General features: G+C 37.3%; 1 protein-coding gene and 1 long non-coding RNA gene across 3 annotated transcripts; one reads left to right on the top strand and one right to left on the bottom strand.

The window, feature by feature from the left end:
- Window positions 1–767: 767 nt before the first annotated feature.
- Window positions 768–8127, top strand: LOC148876982 (uncharacterized). 2 transcript variants are annotated; one of them, XR_016110298.1, is made up of 5 exons: window positions 770–975; window positions 1132–1394; window positions 3516–3771; window positions 3981–7474; window positions 7640–8127. It is a non-coding gene; the product is annotated as an uncharacterized LOC148876982 (long non-coding RNA). The 2 variants fall into 2 exon arrangements; XR_016110296.1 differs by having other exon boundaries at window positions 768–1394.
- Window positions 8128–9000: 873 nt separating this feature from the next.
- Window positions 9001–11207, bottom strand: LOC148876981 (homeobox-leucine zipper protein ATHB-40-like). The gene is made up of 3 exons (XM_088981676.1): window positions 10976–11207; window positions 10577–10884; window positions 9001–9373 (listed from the first exon to the last, which is right to left on the bottom strand). The coding sequence occupies exons 1-3, from the start codon at window positions 11073–11075 to the stop codon at window positions 9155–9157; spliced, it is 627 nt and encodes a 208-aa protein (XP_088837802.1). The 5' UTR covers window positions 11076–11207; the 3' UTR covers window positions 9001–9154.
- Window positions 11208–15090: the final 3883 nt, after the last annotated feature.

Genomic DNA, 15090 nt, shown 5'->3' with positions numbered 1-15090 from the left:
TTGAAGGACAATCTCAACTCAACCCCTTTTTGTTACAAACCTCAAAAAATGAAGAGAGCTTGCTATTGGAAACTGAACAACAGTAACCCTCTGTCTCTCGCTTATCTGATCTGGGTTATGCCTCGTTCTTTCTACTCTTGAAGAAAGACACCTCCAGATATCAGAGCTAAAGTGCAAAACAAGGACTGAACCGTAATCAACTGTCGAGGACAAGATACAAAGCACCCACCCTATAAATAGCCATGATTGAAATGAAAAAATATATAAAAAAGAGAAGAAAAGAAAATCTGTGTAGGCTCACAAACCACTCGGTTCGTGTTACTGACGCATCAGTGTCGCCTTCTGGAGGAGGCATTAGAGAGGACATCTTCTTCATCGTTTCTCACTGTTAAAAATGCTTCGACGAAAATAAGAAAAAAAAACAAAAAAGGTAGAAAATGAGAAAAACTTATTTGAAAACTGAAGGATATTTATCTCCGATAAATAAATCTACCAGAACGGTCGAGCGTCCCTCAAATTACATCTCATCTTATCTTATATTGAGAACATCTTTCATAAATAATAAATACAAATACGGACTATGTGAGAAGCATATCCGGACTTTGAACAGCCATCACAACTATGCCCAAACATCTCGCCTTGGAAGAAAAAAAAGATGTTCCCCATCCACGGCTGTCAAGGCTGTTGGGACCTAATCCGAATTCACCAGTCTGTTATTTGAATGTTGCTATATCATCAACCATGTATTGTTTTTTAATTGGATGGGGGTATTTTGGTTCATTAAATGCCCAAACAGGGATTTGCATGTCATTGAGGGAAGTCAATGGGGGTATTCCTCACTTCTTCCCCGATCTCGGACCGATCAAGAAACAAATGAGAGAGAAAGAGAGAGAGAATGAGTAAAATCAGATCTACGGGAGAGGGAGAGGGAACAGGGAAGGATACGTGCATCGTTAAAAACTTAAAATATTTATGGTGAGATTTTCGAAACAAAAAAATATTAATAACAATACGTAAATTTAAACTATTTTATGTTTAAAAAAGATAGCTCTGTGAATTTTGAAATATTTCAACGTTCGTGATTTTTTAAAAAAATAAAATCAAAATATTTTTTTTTTTGGATAATAATAGCCAGAGGGAGAGAGAGCGCGAGCGAGCTTCTCGAGCTTTACTTCAAATTTCTCGGAGGTTTTTTGTTTTCCTCTTTTTTGGGCTGCAAGGCGTTGGTGGTTTCTGGATTTTGGTTTCCGGTTATTGTCAGAAATGTGTGGGTTTCAAGCATAGCTACACCACTTTCAGGTGGGTTATCGGCCGTGAAAGATGGTTAGCATGTTTGTTGAAGGTGGTTTTCTTGCTTTCTGCCGTTCTGATGGGAACGTTCTCCAGATGGGAAGGTGGGCTTCTCTTGCTTTTATTTGCTTTAATGGGTTCTCGTTGGTTTTCTTAATTTTTCTTCTTGGGTGTTGTGGCATTGCTCCAATTCTACATTTTATTCTTGTTTCCTTTCTGATTTTTTTTTTTTTACTAATTTTACTTTTTTATGTCCTTGCGTTTGCGTAGGATTAGTGGTTTTTTGCTTATTAATTTCTCTTCGTGTCTCTGTTCTGTTCGATCTGTTGTCTTGAAGCATGATTCCTTTATTTCTTTTCCTAATATCTCCTGTATAGAATTCCACGGAGAACTAAGTAAATTTATCAGTTTTGCTCCTATCCGGTGCAATTTGTTCTCAAATATATTTCTTGTTTGCCCATTTCATTCTTTCTGTTCTTTTGGTTTCTATTCTTAACCAATGTTGGTTTGTTCTTGCCTTTTCTTTCATGTTCTCTATGAAATGCTGGAAAACCCAGTTTACTGGATTTATTGCATTTGTTTTGTTCATGCTTCCGGTGTTGCTAGGATGCAGGATATTCTATGTTTCCCAAGGTCTATAACTTCCTCGCAAAATGCAACATTCGAAATTGTCGTTTGGGAAGGGCTTCTTTCTTTTCACCTCCTCTCGAACTAGAGGGTTTTTTTTTTTTTACTCGGTGTGAATTGACGTTTAGTTCTTGATAGATCTAGAAATTTCTTAAATTGAGCCATGGGCTGCTAGGCGGCAATGGTTCAGTGGTTAGAATGATGAAGATGAGATTCAATTCCAATCTAGGATTAAACTCCCCCAAGACTCCAACCATATTCCAAAATTAACTCCCTCTTATGAATATAATACAGTGAAAAGTATTGTCCTTATTCATCAAGCAATGAAATTTTCAGAACCCTTCTCCATCTTTTTAACCTTGAAGCTTTAACTTCAACCATTGAAGCTTCCGGGGGGGTTATGTACTTATGTGTATGTCTTCTGATGGCCCAGGTATCCTTTTGGAACTTTGTAAGTTGTAGGGTATAATAGATTTTTGACTGCATGGATCAACAGCTTGCTCAATTTGGTTCCATAATCAACTAATTCCCTTATGGACAACCTTTTTCGATGAGGTGGGGAGAAATTCCATTTAATGGGGAACTACAGTTTCAAGATAGACAATTGGGTGCTTTTTTCACATAGTATATTTGGGAGCTGTTGGCTCTAGGTGTTCTTCCCTCTTGCCACATAATATGGGAATACGTGATTTTGTTAATGATGCTTACATAAAAATAAACTCCAGATCTGAGTTTAAAAAGTAATCAATAGGAATTTGTCAAGAAGAAAATGATGCTTGATGATGTTGAAGGATAATCTATGTTTGTCTGAAAATTAAGCATATAAGAGAGAATGAAGTGTAGGGGGCTCTCATCCAGTAGTGTTTGATAAGTATAGGGCCATTTTTTTATTTTTTTATTTTTTGCATTTTTCATGCAGTTTTTTTTTTTTTTTTAATTTGCACCTCGTTTCAATAAGGCCTTGCCTTGTGCCTAAAGTGCAAAAAAGCCCTTGTGCTTTTAAGACACTGAACTCAGAAAGACACCTTTCAGATGTCTTTGCAATGGAATGGAAGCAAGATTGTTTGAGATGTCAGGAAGAAAAGCTAACCATCTAAACAATGCTATATTTACAAAATGGAAAAAGTGAAACTTGACCTAAGGTTGGAGATATTTTCCAAGTAATCAATTATATTTCTATATTCAATCTGTATTTATTTGTTTTTTTGTGAGTAGATGTATTGTATAATTGATATGCATGAAATTACAGCATCACAATTTATTGCTTTTCTGAAGCAAACAATTATACTGTCTACTCCACGAATCCTACTTTTGACGCTTGCTGACTGTGACCTTTCATATTAAGGTTAAATTATTACATAACAACAGGTGGGGAATGCAGAAGTTTCCTTTACTTTGTGACTTGCATGGATTCTTGGCATTTGTGAAATTTCATTTTGTGCCTCAGTTCATTTTAAAAAAAATAAGATGAATATGTAGTTCAGTTGATATTGGACTCCTTTATATTTTTGCCTCCATTATGCTGTATGGTTTTTCTTGTTGTGGTCTTGATGTAATATGACTAATGTTTCTAAATTTTTGCCCTTAAATGCATGCAGATTGTAACTAGGGATTTACCAATTCCTGGTTTCACCTTTTAAAGAAACATGAAATTGGGAACAAAGAAGGGCTGTAACTCCAACATGCCTTGTCACAAACGAGGCAAATCAGCCTGTTTCAGCTTGTTCCCAAAAGTGAAGTCATCAAGCTATAATACAGGCGGTACCCCTGTCTATCTTAATGTTTATGACTTGACACCCATGAATGGCTATGTCTACTGGGCAGGCCTTGGTGTCTTTCATTCTGGTGTGGAAGGTAATACTGATCTTGTTTATTAGTTTTTTTTTTTTTTTTTCCTTAATCATGTGACCAGTGACCTAAATGTATACTTACAGTTCTTGGAATGCAGGAGACCCTCTTGAAGGATTCCAGTAGCTTGCAATTTCTCTATTTTCTGGCTTTAAAATTCAATATCTATCCATTAGAAAAAGTAGATTTTTTAATGACTTAAACTTGTATTTCAGTTCATGGTGTAGAATATGCCTTTGGAGCCCACGACTACCCAAGTAGTGGTGTCTTTGAAGTTGAGCCACGACAATGCCCGGGATTCAAATTTAGGAAGTCAATATTCATGGGAACAACGTGTTTGGACCCAGTTCAGGTCAGGGAGTTCATGGAGCACCACTCTGCCCTGGTTGATTGAGCAATCCCATTAGGACCAGAGTATAAAGTTACTATATCTCCTTCCAAGTTTTGAAGGACTCCCCCAACACCAGAAAGAATTGGATTTCCTATGCTGCAGCCATCAAAATTCATCTTTGTAAGTCCTAGAGGTAGTCAGCTCCAAGTTATTGTTGGAGACACTCTAACTGATGATGAATCAGCTACCTGGTTCCAGTTTTTAATAATGTCATCAGTCGTAAATAGCTTAAACACTTCCATAGATTTGGTCCAATGTGCAACCTTAAATAAATATATTTTCAATGTCATCTCTTGCATTTCTTTCTTCCATAGAAACCACAAAAATGGAGCTTTTCTGCATCTCCAGTTCTCCACATAAAAAAACTTCCAAATAGCATGCACAAAATTACAAGAGATTAGGAAGTGGAAAGTACTTTACAAAAGATGCAAACATAGGGTGAAGTATACTCGAAGGGTATTCTCCATTGAAGGTTCTTACAAGTATGTTTATTAATAAAGACCTCGCAACTGAAAGCTCTAGCCTTAGGTGGCACTAGTTCTTTCACATCTAGCAACTTTGAACCAATAATCGTGCACATTTTCTCCTTGGATTTCTATTTCCCATCAAAAAGTCATTTGTTCCTTTTTACATGCTTCCCAGCACAATGCAGAAGTTACAGAACTCCAGATAATACTTGTTTTCCTACTTCCCCTGATAGACAGCTATTGATCAAAGATGTCTTTAGGAACCTGAGGTGATTAGGTCTCCATTTTAAACAGCTAAAAAAAGAAGCCCCAAACAAAACTTGTGAAGCCACAATCAACCAACAAAAATGCACAATATTTTCAGACCGCTTCACAAAGAATACATTTTCTCATCAAACAATACCTCTTCTCTTTAACTGGTCCTGAGTAAGAATGCTGTCCAATGCCACCAACCATCCAAAAGTTTCCACTCTTGGAGGAATTGGGTTGTCCCAAAATCTCCAAAAGATGCTCTTTCAACCTGATTTCTTTCCAGAGCTCTACAATAGATTTCACCATAAACTTCCCATTTCTACACTCCTTCCACCACCTCAAATCTGGACTGCCAAGATTAATCTCCACCTCTTGCAACCAGGCCAGCAGACTCATACATTCTTCAACTTCCCAATCTAGTAAAGGTCTTCTAAAAATGGGACACCTCACCACCTCCTCCTTGTGAGGCCTGCCTTGCTATTTGCAAAGACAAAAGCCATTCTACAAAAAGCCCTCCCTAACAGGCACCTATTAAGGTCTAAGGGTGATTAATGTGTTCAAGATTGGATTTGTCCAAAATTTGAGTTGAACTTTAGGCCTGGATGTTGAGGAATGCAATAACTTGGTGGTAGTCAACTGTCAAAGGATGACAATTTGACATTTGCCTAATCAGATGTATGGCTATATGGTTTACAATGTTTGATCTGGAAGGGGAATTGGTTGGTTCTAAGATTTTTGAACCTCATGTCAAAAACAGGGCTTATAACAGGAAGAAAGTGGATGTTTCAGTGCCATTGAGTGACTTTTCAATCAATAAATCAAACTTCATTAATGATGAGAAGGGAGGAAACAGACTTCACATGCAACAGCTCCTGCATCTAATTAAAAAAAGAAAAATCACAATAAGAAAAAGGAAAATTAGATAGACTATCTGCTTAGGCATTGGCAGACCTTTAGTCAATCTCTACAAGATATCACTCTGGATTTCAAGTAACCTCTAACAATATAATTTACTATAACCCCTGAGCATTTGAGTTGGTAAGTTTTATCAGCCAATATGGAATTGGTAATGAACTAATACAAATAGAAATCAGTTCATTCATGATCTCCTAAGTCAACTTTATTTATACATTTGTCAACACCCATATAATGAATACATTTTATATGGAAAATTTATTCTAGATGTAATTGAAATATTTTTCATTCCTGTTGTCTTGAAATGCAATTGGTGATAAGAATTTTATCTGTTCATTACTAATGTGATGGTTTATGGTGTGGATTCCATGTATTCAGGTTTGTCCAAACCTATGGTACCCAGGTTGAACCCATGTCAACACAACAATACAACAACATCAGCACTAGATACTGCATATCTTACAGTATTAGTTTGAATATTTTCACATATTTTCATACTGTATTCTCTTAACCACTGAGGAACAACCTAATATTTGTTCAGTAAATAAATGGTTAGATATTCAACAAAATTTATGTGAGGAATTTTATAAATTTTAGAAATTTCATTGGGTGTGACAAGATATATGTATTGAAAAATGTAAGTTAAAAGGCTAAAAGTAAAAGCATATTACTAGCTTATTAGATAGGATACTGCTATGTTTATTTATTTCTTGGATCTTGATAAGGGAATCATAGTTGGGTTTGCTGCATCATTGTCTGTATCTGAATATGGTGTTCTCAGTTCCATGGGTGTTCCTTACATCAATCTACAGAAATCATAGCACATGAACATGGGCATAAGTAAATCTTGAATTATGTAAATATAATAATATTAGCCAAAATGAGAGTTTATGGACAATTTGAGTAAAATAAATCTGGTATGCCAAGAGGACTGTGAAAGTAGTTTGTTGGTAAATTAAAATGCGGAGCCTAGGAGATTTAAGTAAATATGCTGACTAGTTTTTTGCCAATTTATATATCAAAATCCTCCAAACGCATGGTAAAACCCTAGAGGGAAAAAAAGAAAATGTTAATGCATTGGATGATTTGTTGTCTTCGTCAGTAATGGAGCCCAAATAGTTGTCCCCCATTGCCTTTATGCTTCCACGCTTCCTTGTATGCTGTTGCTAGATTGTTTTTATGGTTGTTCATGATATATACCACCTTGTTTGCTATCATGTTTGGATAAGATGCATGTATCAATATGTTGTATTCTTTTTTTCTTTATATATTTAAACTCTTTCATATGTAGGTTCTCTTTGCAACTGCATACTCCCCGAGGCCCTTAAGGTATCTGCCGTGCGACCTGACCCCAATTACGATGAATATGATGACAATGAAAAGAGGCAGCTGAGAAGTGCCTTCAATTGCTGGTCTTCAATTTCAATGCGGCAGTCCTCATTTTCAATGCGGCAGAAGCAGTTGTCATCTTCGTCAATGTTTCTACCACCATTAGAATTGAAAAGATCCAATGATGGTTCTTTGAAGGAAAGGTAATAAGGTGGCTTTTTTGATTCCTCATTTGGAACAACAGAGTGGTTTCGTCAGTCTTTCCATAAGCCGACAGCTGTCGAAGGTTTACCATGGCTTCTGGTTGTTAGTTTGGTGTCCCAGCTCCACAAACTCTAGGATGGGAAAATATACTGTAAGGATATTCTTGTTTTGTAAGCCAATACTAGAAGGCTGATGGTCCTCTTTTTTTTGTTTTTTGTTTTTCATTACTTTCCAATGTTTTGGGGGCCATTTTTGTCATCTTTGCAGCATTTTATTTTCTGTTAAATTCCTAAGGTGCCAATCATTTTCTTAACAGGAGAAGAAACCAGATGGATCACAGCTTTGCTCTGAAGCCATTTTCTTAGCATTAAGTTCCGAGATGGATGGCAGCTCTTTTTTCCGAGTCCCTACCCAATTGCCAGCATGTTTGTGCTTGTGGAAAATTGATCTTTCAATGTGTTGTATTGGGGAAACCTTCTCAGCTTCTCTATTATTAATCCAGTATGATATGTGGCTTATTCATGGACCAGCAATCTGTTCATCCAGTGGGCAGTTTCTTTCCGAGTCCAATCTAAAATCAAGCCAAAGGTTAAAACTTACAGCTTAGCTTATGGAAATCTCCGGATGATAACCACATTTTGGGTAAAGCTCTTTCTAGGAAGTGTATGATAGCTAGTCTATACTGGATATAAGAGGCGATAGCAATCTTCTAACTGGATTCCTTTCAACCTTTGTTACCATGTAATGAAACGTTGTAGTTACGCTGAATGCAGGACTAGTAGTTGCATTATTGGATTGATTTCAGGATTAGTGTTAACATTACGCTGCACTAGAACAGTGGAACTTCATGGTTGGCTTTTAGTGTCGGACAATTCCCCTCAGGTTCTGGTTTCAACTTTCACTTAAAGCCTCGTTTGTTTCTTGGTAAGTCATTTACCCGAGTAATTGCACTTATTCAGGCAAGTGCACTTATCGATGTAAATTTGTGCAATCACTGTTTTATCCATAAAAAAGGGACATTTTTTAAGCATTACATATTAGCGATACGAGTTTGTTTTTTTTCCATAGGATCTACCAACATATCTGCCCCCACTTCCTGAAAAATAAACAAGGACTAAAATGATAGATCTCACACTAAGTCTCTAAGTCTCTAATCAATTAAGTAGGCAACCTGTACCATGCTAGACATTTCTAAATTCTATCAGATCCGGGCAAATTAATAGACATGTTTCTTAAACGTGAAGAGTGATTCATAATTCACACTTCCAGCTTTTTCCTTCTACTTTTGGATGGGTAGGCAGGTTATTGAATGAAGACAAATCATGTGGACATAAGGACATTACATTGAGTAATTCTGTTCTACAACTCAATTGAAAACTCTTTCACCTATTGTAAGGAAAGTAGAACTAAATAGAAAAGTCAGGTGCGAGTTCTGGCTGCAAAAGTGCGTATAGGGTGATGGTTTATTCTTGGTATAGGACCACACAACCAAAAAGAATACATGGACGCAATGGACAAGAAAGTAAGACAGATCTACTATAAACCCATTAACCAACATCGTCAGAAAAGTCATTTTCTAACCTTTGAAATCAAGAAATGGGCTTTCTTACTCTTGCGTGGTAAGAAAGGAAGATATAGCCACAAGCAACGCGAGCGCCTTTCTAGTCAAACCATGACTAGAGAAAAAGACAAAATATCTATCTTTGTCAAGAATTTCATCTGGTCCAGAACAACAACCAATACAGAAGAGATAATTAGATAAAACCTACCCAGATAATTTACATTGGAGATGGAGGGTTATTACACATATTTACACAAATAAATCATATAACTACAAATACAGGTTAACCCACTCCATGCCTTGGACATAATTTTCTGGCATATAGAAGAGATTTTCAAATCCTTGGTCTCCGAATTCTCCTAAAAATGGTTGGTCAGTGTCTATAGAAAAAGAGGAACTCGGGCTACCGCTTGACACTCCATCAGAGCGCTCTAAGAGCCTTTTTATCCCCTTCTCTGCCTCGGAGAGCTGATCTTTGAGCTTTAGCACCTGTAACACAATATATACTGCTTAGAGAACTACACATTGCAAGTAATAAAAAAAAAGGAATGGGGGGGGGGGGGGGTGTTGTCTCTTGAAAGTCTGACCCCATTTTTAATTCCAAGAATCCAAAACTTCTACTGAGTTAATGCATCCCATCATCCTAAAGTAAATCTAGCTGCTGCTAGATTGTTACCATATGAACCAGAACCATTGCACTAACTTACAGTATTAATGCTTGGTTTTAACTGTTAATTAATCCCATCTAGATTTAAACTTCAGGATTAATCATGAAAACTGAGAATCTTCAAGGTGGGGGTGGGGCCACCAGTTGTAGCCGTCCACATGCATGTGTTCTGCAGAGTGCTAAAATATCAATTTTATACATCAACATCTCTTTATAAGTTTTTAACAGGTAAACTATTCTTCAGAGTTTTAGATAAGCATGAGTTGCAATGCATGCTGTCCCCTACACAGACCAGCTAGAGAATGTAACTCCTGATCATATATATGATTTCAAACCCTACCACCTTGAGCAACTTTGTGAGGTCTCATATGGATTTGATGTCTCTAGGACATGTCACTTTTGTTGGCTAATTAGTATTTGTCGTTCCTCCGTGCAAAGCCACTCCACTTAAACTGGATGGAGCCAAGGACCCAAACAGTCAAACACCCAATACTCCAGGTGGGATATCATGTGCAAGGTACTGAAGCTTCTCAGTCAAGAGGATGATCAACATATATGCTCTTCAGTCTTCACCACCCTCCAACCAAAACAATAATTGAAGCTCGGATTCATCAATGGCTGATGATGGGTAGCCTCAATTAATCTTTGGATAGAAACAAATTGGCAATCGACTAGCATTACTTAAGAGTGCTTCCAGAGTTGAGAAAATGGGAAAACAATAGAAATATGTTAATTATGTGAAGCCACACAAATGGGTAAACGAAAAGAAAGGAACACATAAGAAACAATGCAATAAGTAAGCTGAAAATACCAGTAGTTTACAAGCTAGCTAGCTGCAAGCACAAAGAGACAGAACACATCTCCAAGCTAGGCTCCAACCCACAAAAGTGGAACAGCTAGTTAAGTGATAAAGATGTTTTGAGCACAAAGCTTAAGATCAGAGAAACACAGACACGTAAACTGCATATTTTACCACAGATATTGAGGAAAGTAAGGAGGAGGAGTAGGTAGAGAAGGAGATGGACCTCGGTTTCCAGTCGGCATTTCTCTACGACTACGCTTTCGTGTGCTGTCTTCAACTTGGAGTACTCTTCCTCTAGCTTCTTGTTCTTCCATCTGGCTCTCCTGTTTTGAAACCACACCGCAACCTGCCTAGGATCTAACCCAAGCTCCGAAGCAAGCCGATCTTTTCTCTCAGACACCAACTTATGTTCACTACCGAAATTCAGCTCCAGGAGGTCGACTTGTTCGGCGCTCAGCTTCCTCTTCCTAGTTCCAACATTGGTGATTTCTCCTTTGTTCTTCTTTCGCCTTCGACGAGGTTTCGTCTCTCCTACACAAAAAACAAACAGAGGATCATCATGCAAATACACGATCAACATCAAGAAAATCAACGTGAATTGTTCAAACAACTAGTTACAGACCTTCTCCCGGAACCAGCTGACGAGTGCATAAGCTAGGATACAGTTGAGAAATGAGTAACATTTGATCCTCTACTTGATGATTCATCAAGTTGGTTCTCATCCTCTGCCCACTTCTCTCCCCTTCTCGTCTGGTTAAGTTGTTTGATCTTCGCTTCTCTTGCTTACCCGCCAAGCTCTATTAAGTCCTTCAATGGCTAATCTTCCTTCCCCTTTCTCAGCGGGTGGTGACGGAGTAGTAGATATCGTAGGATATTATTTATAGGGCGATAGTTACGAAATTGCCCTTGGTCTTCGTGTAATTAACCTTCTACCTGTACTGCCCTACTCGGGATTGCACGTTCATGGGACCCTGCTATTGTACGACTTACCATCGATCTGGGCTCCCGGGCGGTCACGTTGGCCCGACCAAATCTTCGGATCGGCCCAAAGGGATTGGAGGACATTTGGGTCATTTTCGAAATGCTGACGTACTTTAACTAAGGTCACAAGGGGATATTCTGGTCATTTTGTAACCCTTTGCGTGAACATAGTGAATTGCTACAAGTAACTTAACTGTGGGCAATTGTGGACCAGGATGGGGTGGTAGGCAGTATGGACACACAAGCTTTCAACTACCAATGATAATTATGCCAATAAAATACAATATTTGTTATAATAAGCGATTGGAAATTTAGAATATATATTGTTTTCTTCCTACTTTGACCTCGAGTAGGGTTTGGATGGCCTGTAAAGTGTAAAGCATACTCTTGCTTCTTTTCAAGGAAAAGGGCCAAAAAGGAAGGGGTGATCGGCGTGGGTAGATTCGGCAGAAAAAAAAAAAAAAAGATGGAAAAGTTGGGATCCCAAGGTTTACCACCTTGAAGTACTAAATCACGTCGTACGGATGGCCTCCGGGAGTGGTTTAAACTTTAAAGTCTAAAGTGGAATTGGACATGTTTGGTTGTCCAATCACCAATGGCGTGGTTGGTACTCTCTCTCTCTTCTCTTTCTTTGCGCTGTTTGGTTGTTTCCAATTTCCACTCTATTTGATCATAAATGCATGCATTTCTTCTCTTTCTTAGCGTCTATCTATTAAACCCTAGTTCCTGGTGGAGGCGTGGAGCCCTTTCTTGTGGGCCATAGGTTGGGTTCAAGTACAAATGTACAATGGGAACCGTTGATGTGGGCTTCGTAATATCAATATCATGATTAGGGTGACAGGTGACGTCACAGTTCATACGGCTTACGACACACCCCACTTAATTGGGACGATTAACGAAGCGGATAATGATTCCTATTCCATTTTTATGGCGGAAGCACGTTCAATAAATCAACAGTTTTTTAATTTGTAAAATGACATTGTGATGCTCGATAAGGCTAAGTTTCGGACCGTTTAAAATAATCAGTTATTCTGAATAAGTACTTATTTTGAACCGAGGCCACACTGAGAAATTAGTTCAAAATAAATGCTTATTTTCAGAATAAGCATTAAATTGAGAAGCTCAAATTTTGGGCTTGTTTTTAAGTGATTATTCAAACGTTTATTCTTAGACCATTACATCACTTTGAAAATACTTGTACCACCCTTTTTTAAAATAAGTATTTTTTCGTCAAATGCTTATAAACACTTATTTAATAAGTATTTATTTTTAAATAAATATTATCAAATTTAGTTTAAAAAACTATTTAGGCACCCTATGTAACATTTCAAGTTTTTTATTTTTTTTTCAAGTTGAACACAAGGTTTTAAATATCCATATACGTTGATACATTGATTGGGGCACATTGACATCTATCAAGCTGTGCTTTTTTTTTTTTTTTTTTTTTCAAATATAACGTCTACCCCCCTACTATGTCAAACCGCGACATCCGGTGTAAGGGTGTATTAGGGGGTCACCAATATGATACGATACGTATTGGCTGATATCTTTGATATATTTAGAATCTTGCTTGAGATGAGTTCCGATCTTGTCCTCATACCTACCTCACGATACGTTGTAGCAAGACATCAAGAATATCTCCCATATTTGTGTATTTTTATTCATGGGAGATGTTCCTAAAGTTAAGTTTGGAAGGAGTACAAATATAAATATGCAATGTACAAATACATAAAAAATAATATAAAATATAAGGTTTTGCACTTTACATATTTGTATTTGTACTCTTTCTGAATCGAGCTTAAGGCTGTAAAAAGATGCAAATAAGTGTAACTGCAAATATGTAGATTATAAAACGATTCATATAAATTGTAAAATTGGATTAGTTTTGCATCGACAAATTTAACTTCTTACCAAACAGACTTTTAGCTGTAATGGATGCAAACATGAATTCCAATAAAATATTTTTTTTTTATCAAAAGCCCACTTGAATGCAAATTTACTTCTTTTTTATTGATATACTTTTACAACTTATTATCAATGTAAATATGCATTGTCATTTGTCAATGCATAAATGTGATGTTGTCAAACATAAGCAAAAGTGAACTAGAGTGCAAATTTACTATGAATCGAGATTTACACTCCTTTTGCATCATTTCCAAATGCTGCCTAATGCACGACTCTCAAAGCCTATTTGATTAAGGTGCTGTTTGGCACATCTTTTTTGCACTGTCTTTCTGTTGTTTACAAGTTGGGAAGACAAAAAATCGGTCTATTCCCGTTTAGAACGCGAAAGATCTAGTTGCCAAAAGATGCGGCATCGAAAAGACAAGCGAAGCCCATTTTGGGCTGATTTCGGGAAGCTTCAAATGAAGCTTCTCGCGTCTTTCACGTTTTAATCTCGTGAGAAAAGGCCCAAAACAATGCATAAAAAGACGACATCTGCCAAATTGGTCTTTGAACTGCCCAAGTCTTATGTCAAAAGCTCAATGTATCTATTGAGCTACAAGAAAATTTTCTCAAATATATTTACCAAACGGGCCCTAAGTGATCTATTATTCACTCCTTATATCCCGTACTATAATTAATTAAACAAATTTAACATCAAGTATGACCAGGTGCATCTTATGCTTCAAAGCCATATTAGACATAAAAACCTTTTTAAAATAACTCACCTAACAACCTGAAACAATTCAATAACAAAATGACAAAGGCATGAGCCAAATTTAGCATAATGGATGCCGAAGCAGAAACTCATGAGCGGCCAAGTCGGATGTGGCTCCATTAATTAATTGAAGACAGTTAGGAGCCTTCGACACCACGGGAAAGACGAAAGAGCACGTTCATATCATCGCATGCCAGTCCAAAACTAAAACTTTACACGCGGCACCACCTCAAAAGCGACGCAGGGGACCACTGTCCTTCACCCTCCACGTGTCGCTTGCCCATTAGGTCTAGATTCTAGACGTTGCATACCTGTCAACCAGTAATATGGAGTGCCCGCTTATAACATGTGAAACTTACTATGGCCATCACTTGGCTTAACTATTCTATATTTGTAAGAGTCCAGCAGCGTTAGATGACTCCAGCTTTTGTAACGACATCCGTAATGGCAAGACTCAGAACAGGACGGGCAGATAAAAGTCGCCCAGAGCAATAATATATAAACCTAATAGAAACACAGAGAAAGAGGGAACTCTTGTCATAGTTGCTGAGTTTACAGTTTAATTAAAGATATGCACATAACTTCTCTAAATTTAGAGGAAATGTGAAATTGTGCTATCTGTGGGTAATGCTGTTTGGAGAACCCTAGCTCTCTCTTCATTCTTCACTCTATGATGTTAATCATGATTTTCAAAATCGGATCGGACTGGAAAAATCAAGAATCGGTCATTTGATTGGTTCTGTTTTTCTTCAAATTTACTTTTTCCCCAAAACTTATTGATTATGGTTAATAAACTGCTGAACTGGTCGGTTAATCATTTGAACCGTTTGAATGGTTTGACCATTTTTCAATTTTTATTTATTCTTTTTTTTTTGTCAGAATGAATCAGTCATTCGAGTTGAACGATTGGACCGTTTAAACCATTAATCAGACCATGACCGATTCGATTTTAAAAACCATAGTGCTAACTTCTCTTATCTTCTTATCTTCTCTCATGAGACCTGCAATTTGGACACTCCAAGGCCAAGCCTTATCTCTTTACCCTATTTTTAGCAATCTCTGCTAAATTTGGCAGTTGTCACCATGTTTTGAGC

Source organism: Nelumbo lutea, chromosome 1 (assembly GCF_056320005.1).
Source record: "Nelumbo lutea isolate HS-2025 chromosome 1, American lotus-T2T, whole genome shotgun sequence".
Classification (NCBI taxonomy): Eukaryota; Viridiplantae; Streptophyta; class Magnoliopsida; order Proteales; family Nelumbonaceae; genus Nelumbo; species Nelumbo lutea.
This window is presented reverse-complemented; position numbering and strand designations above follow the sequence as displayed.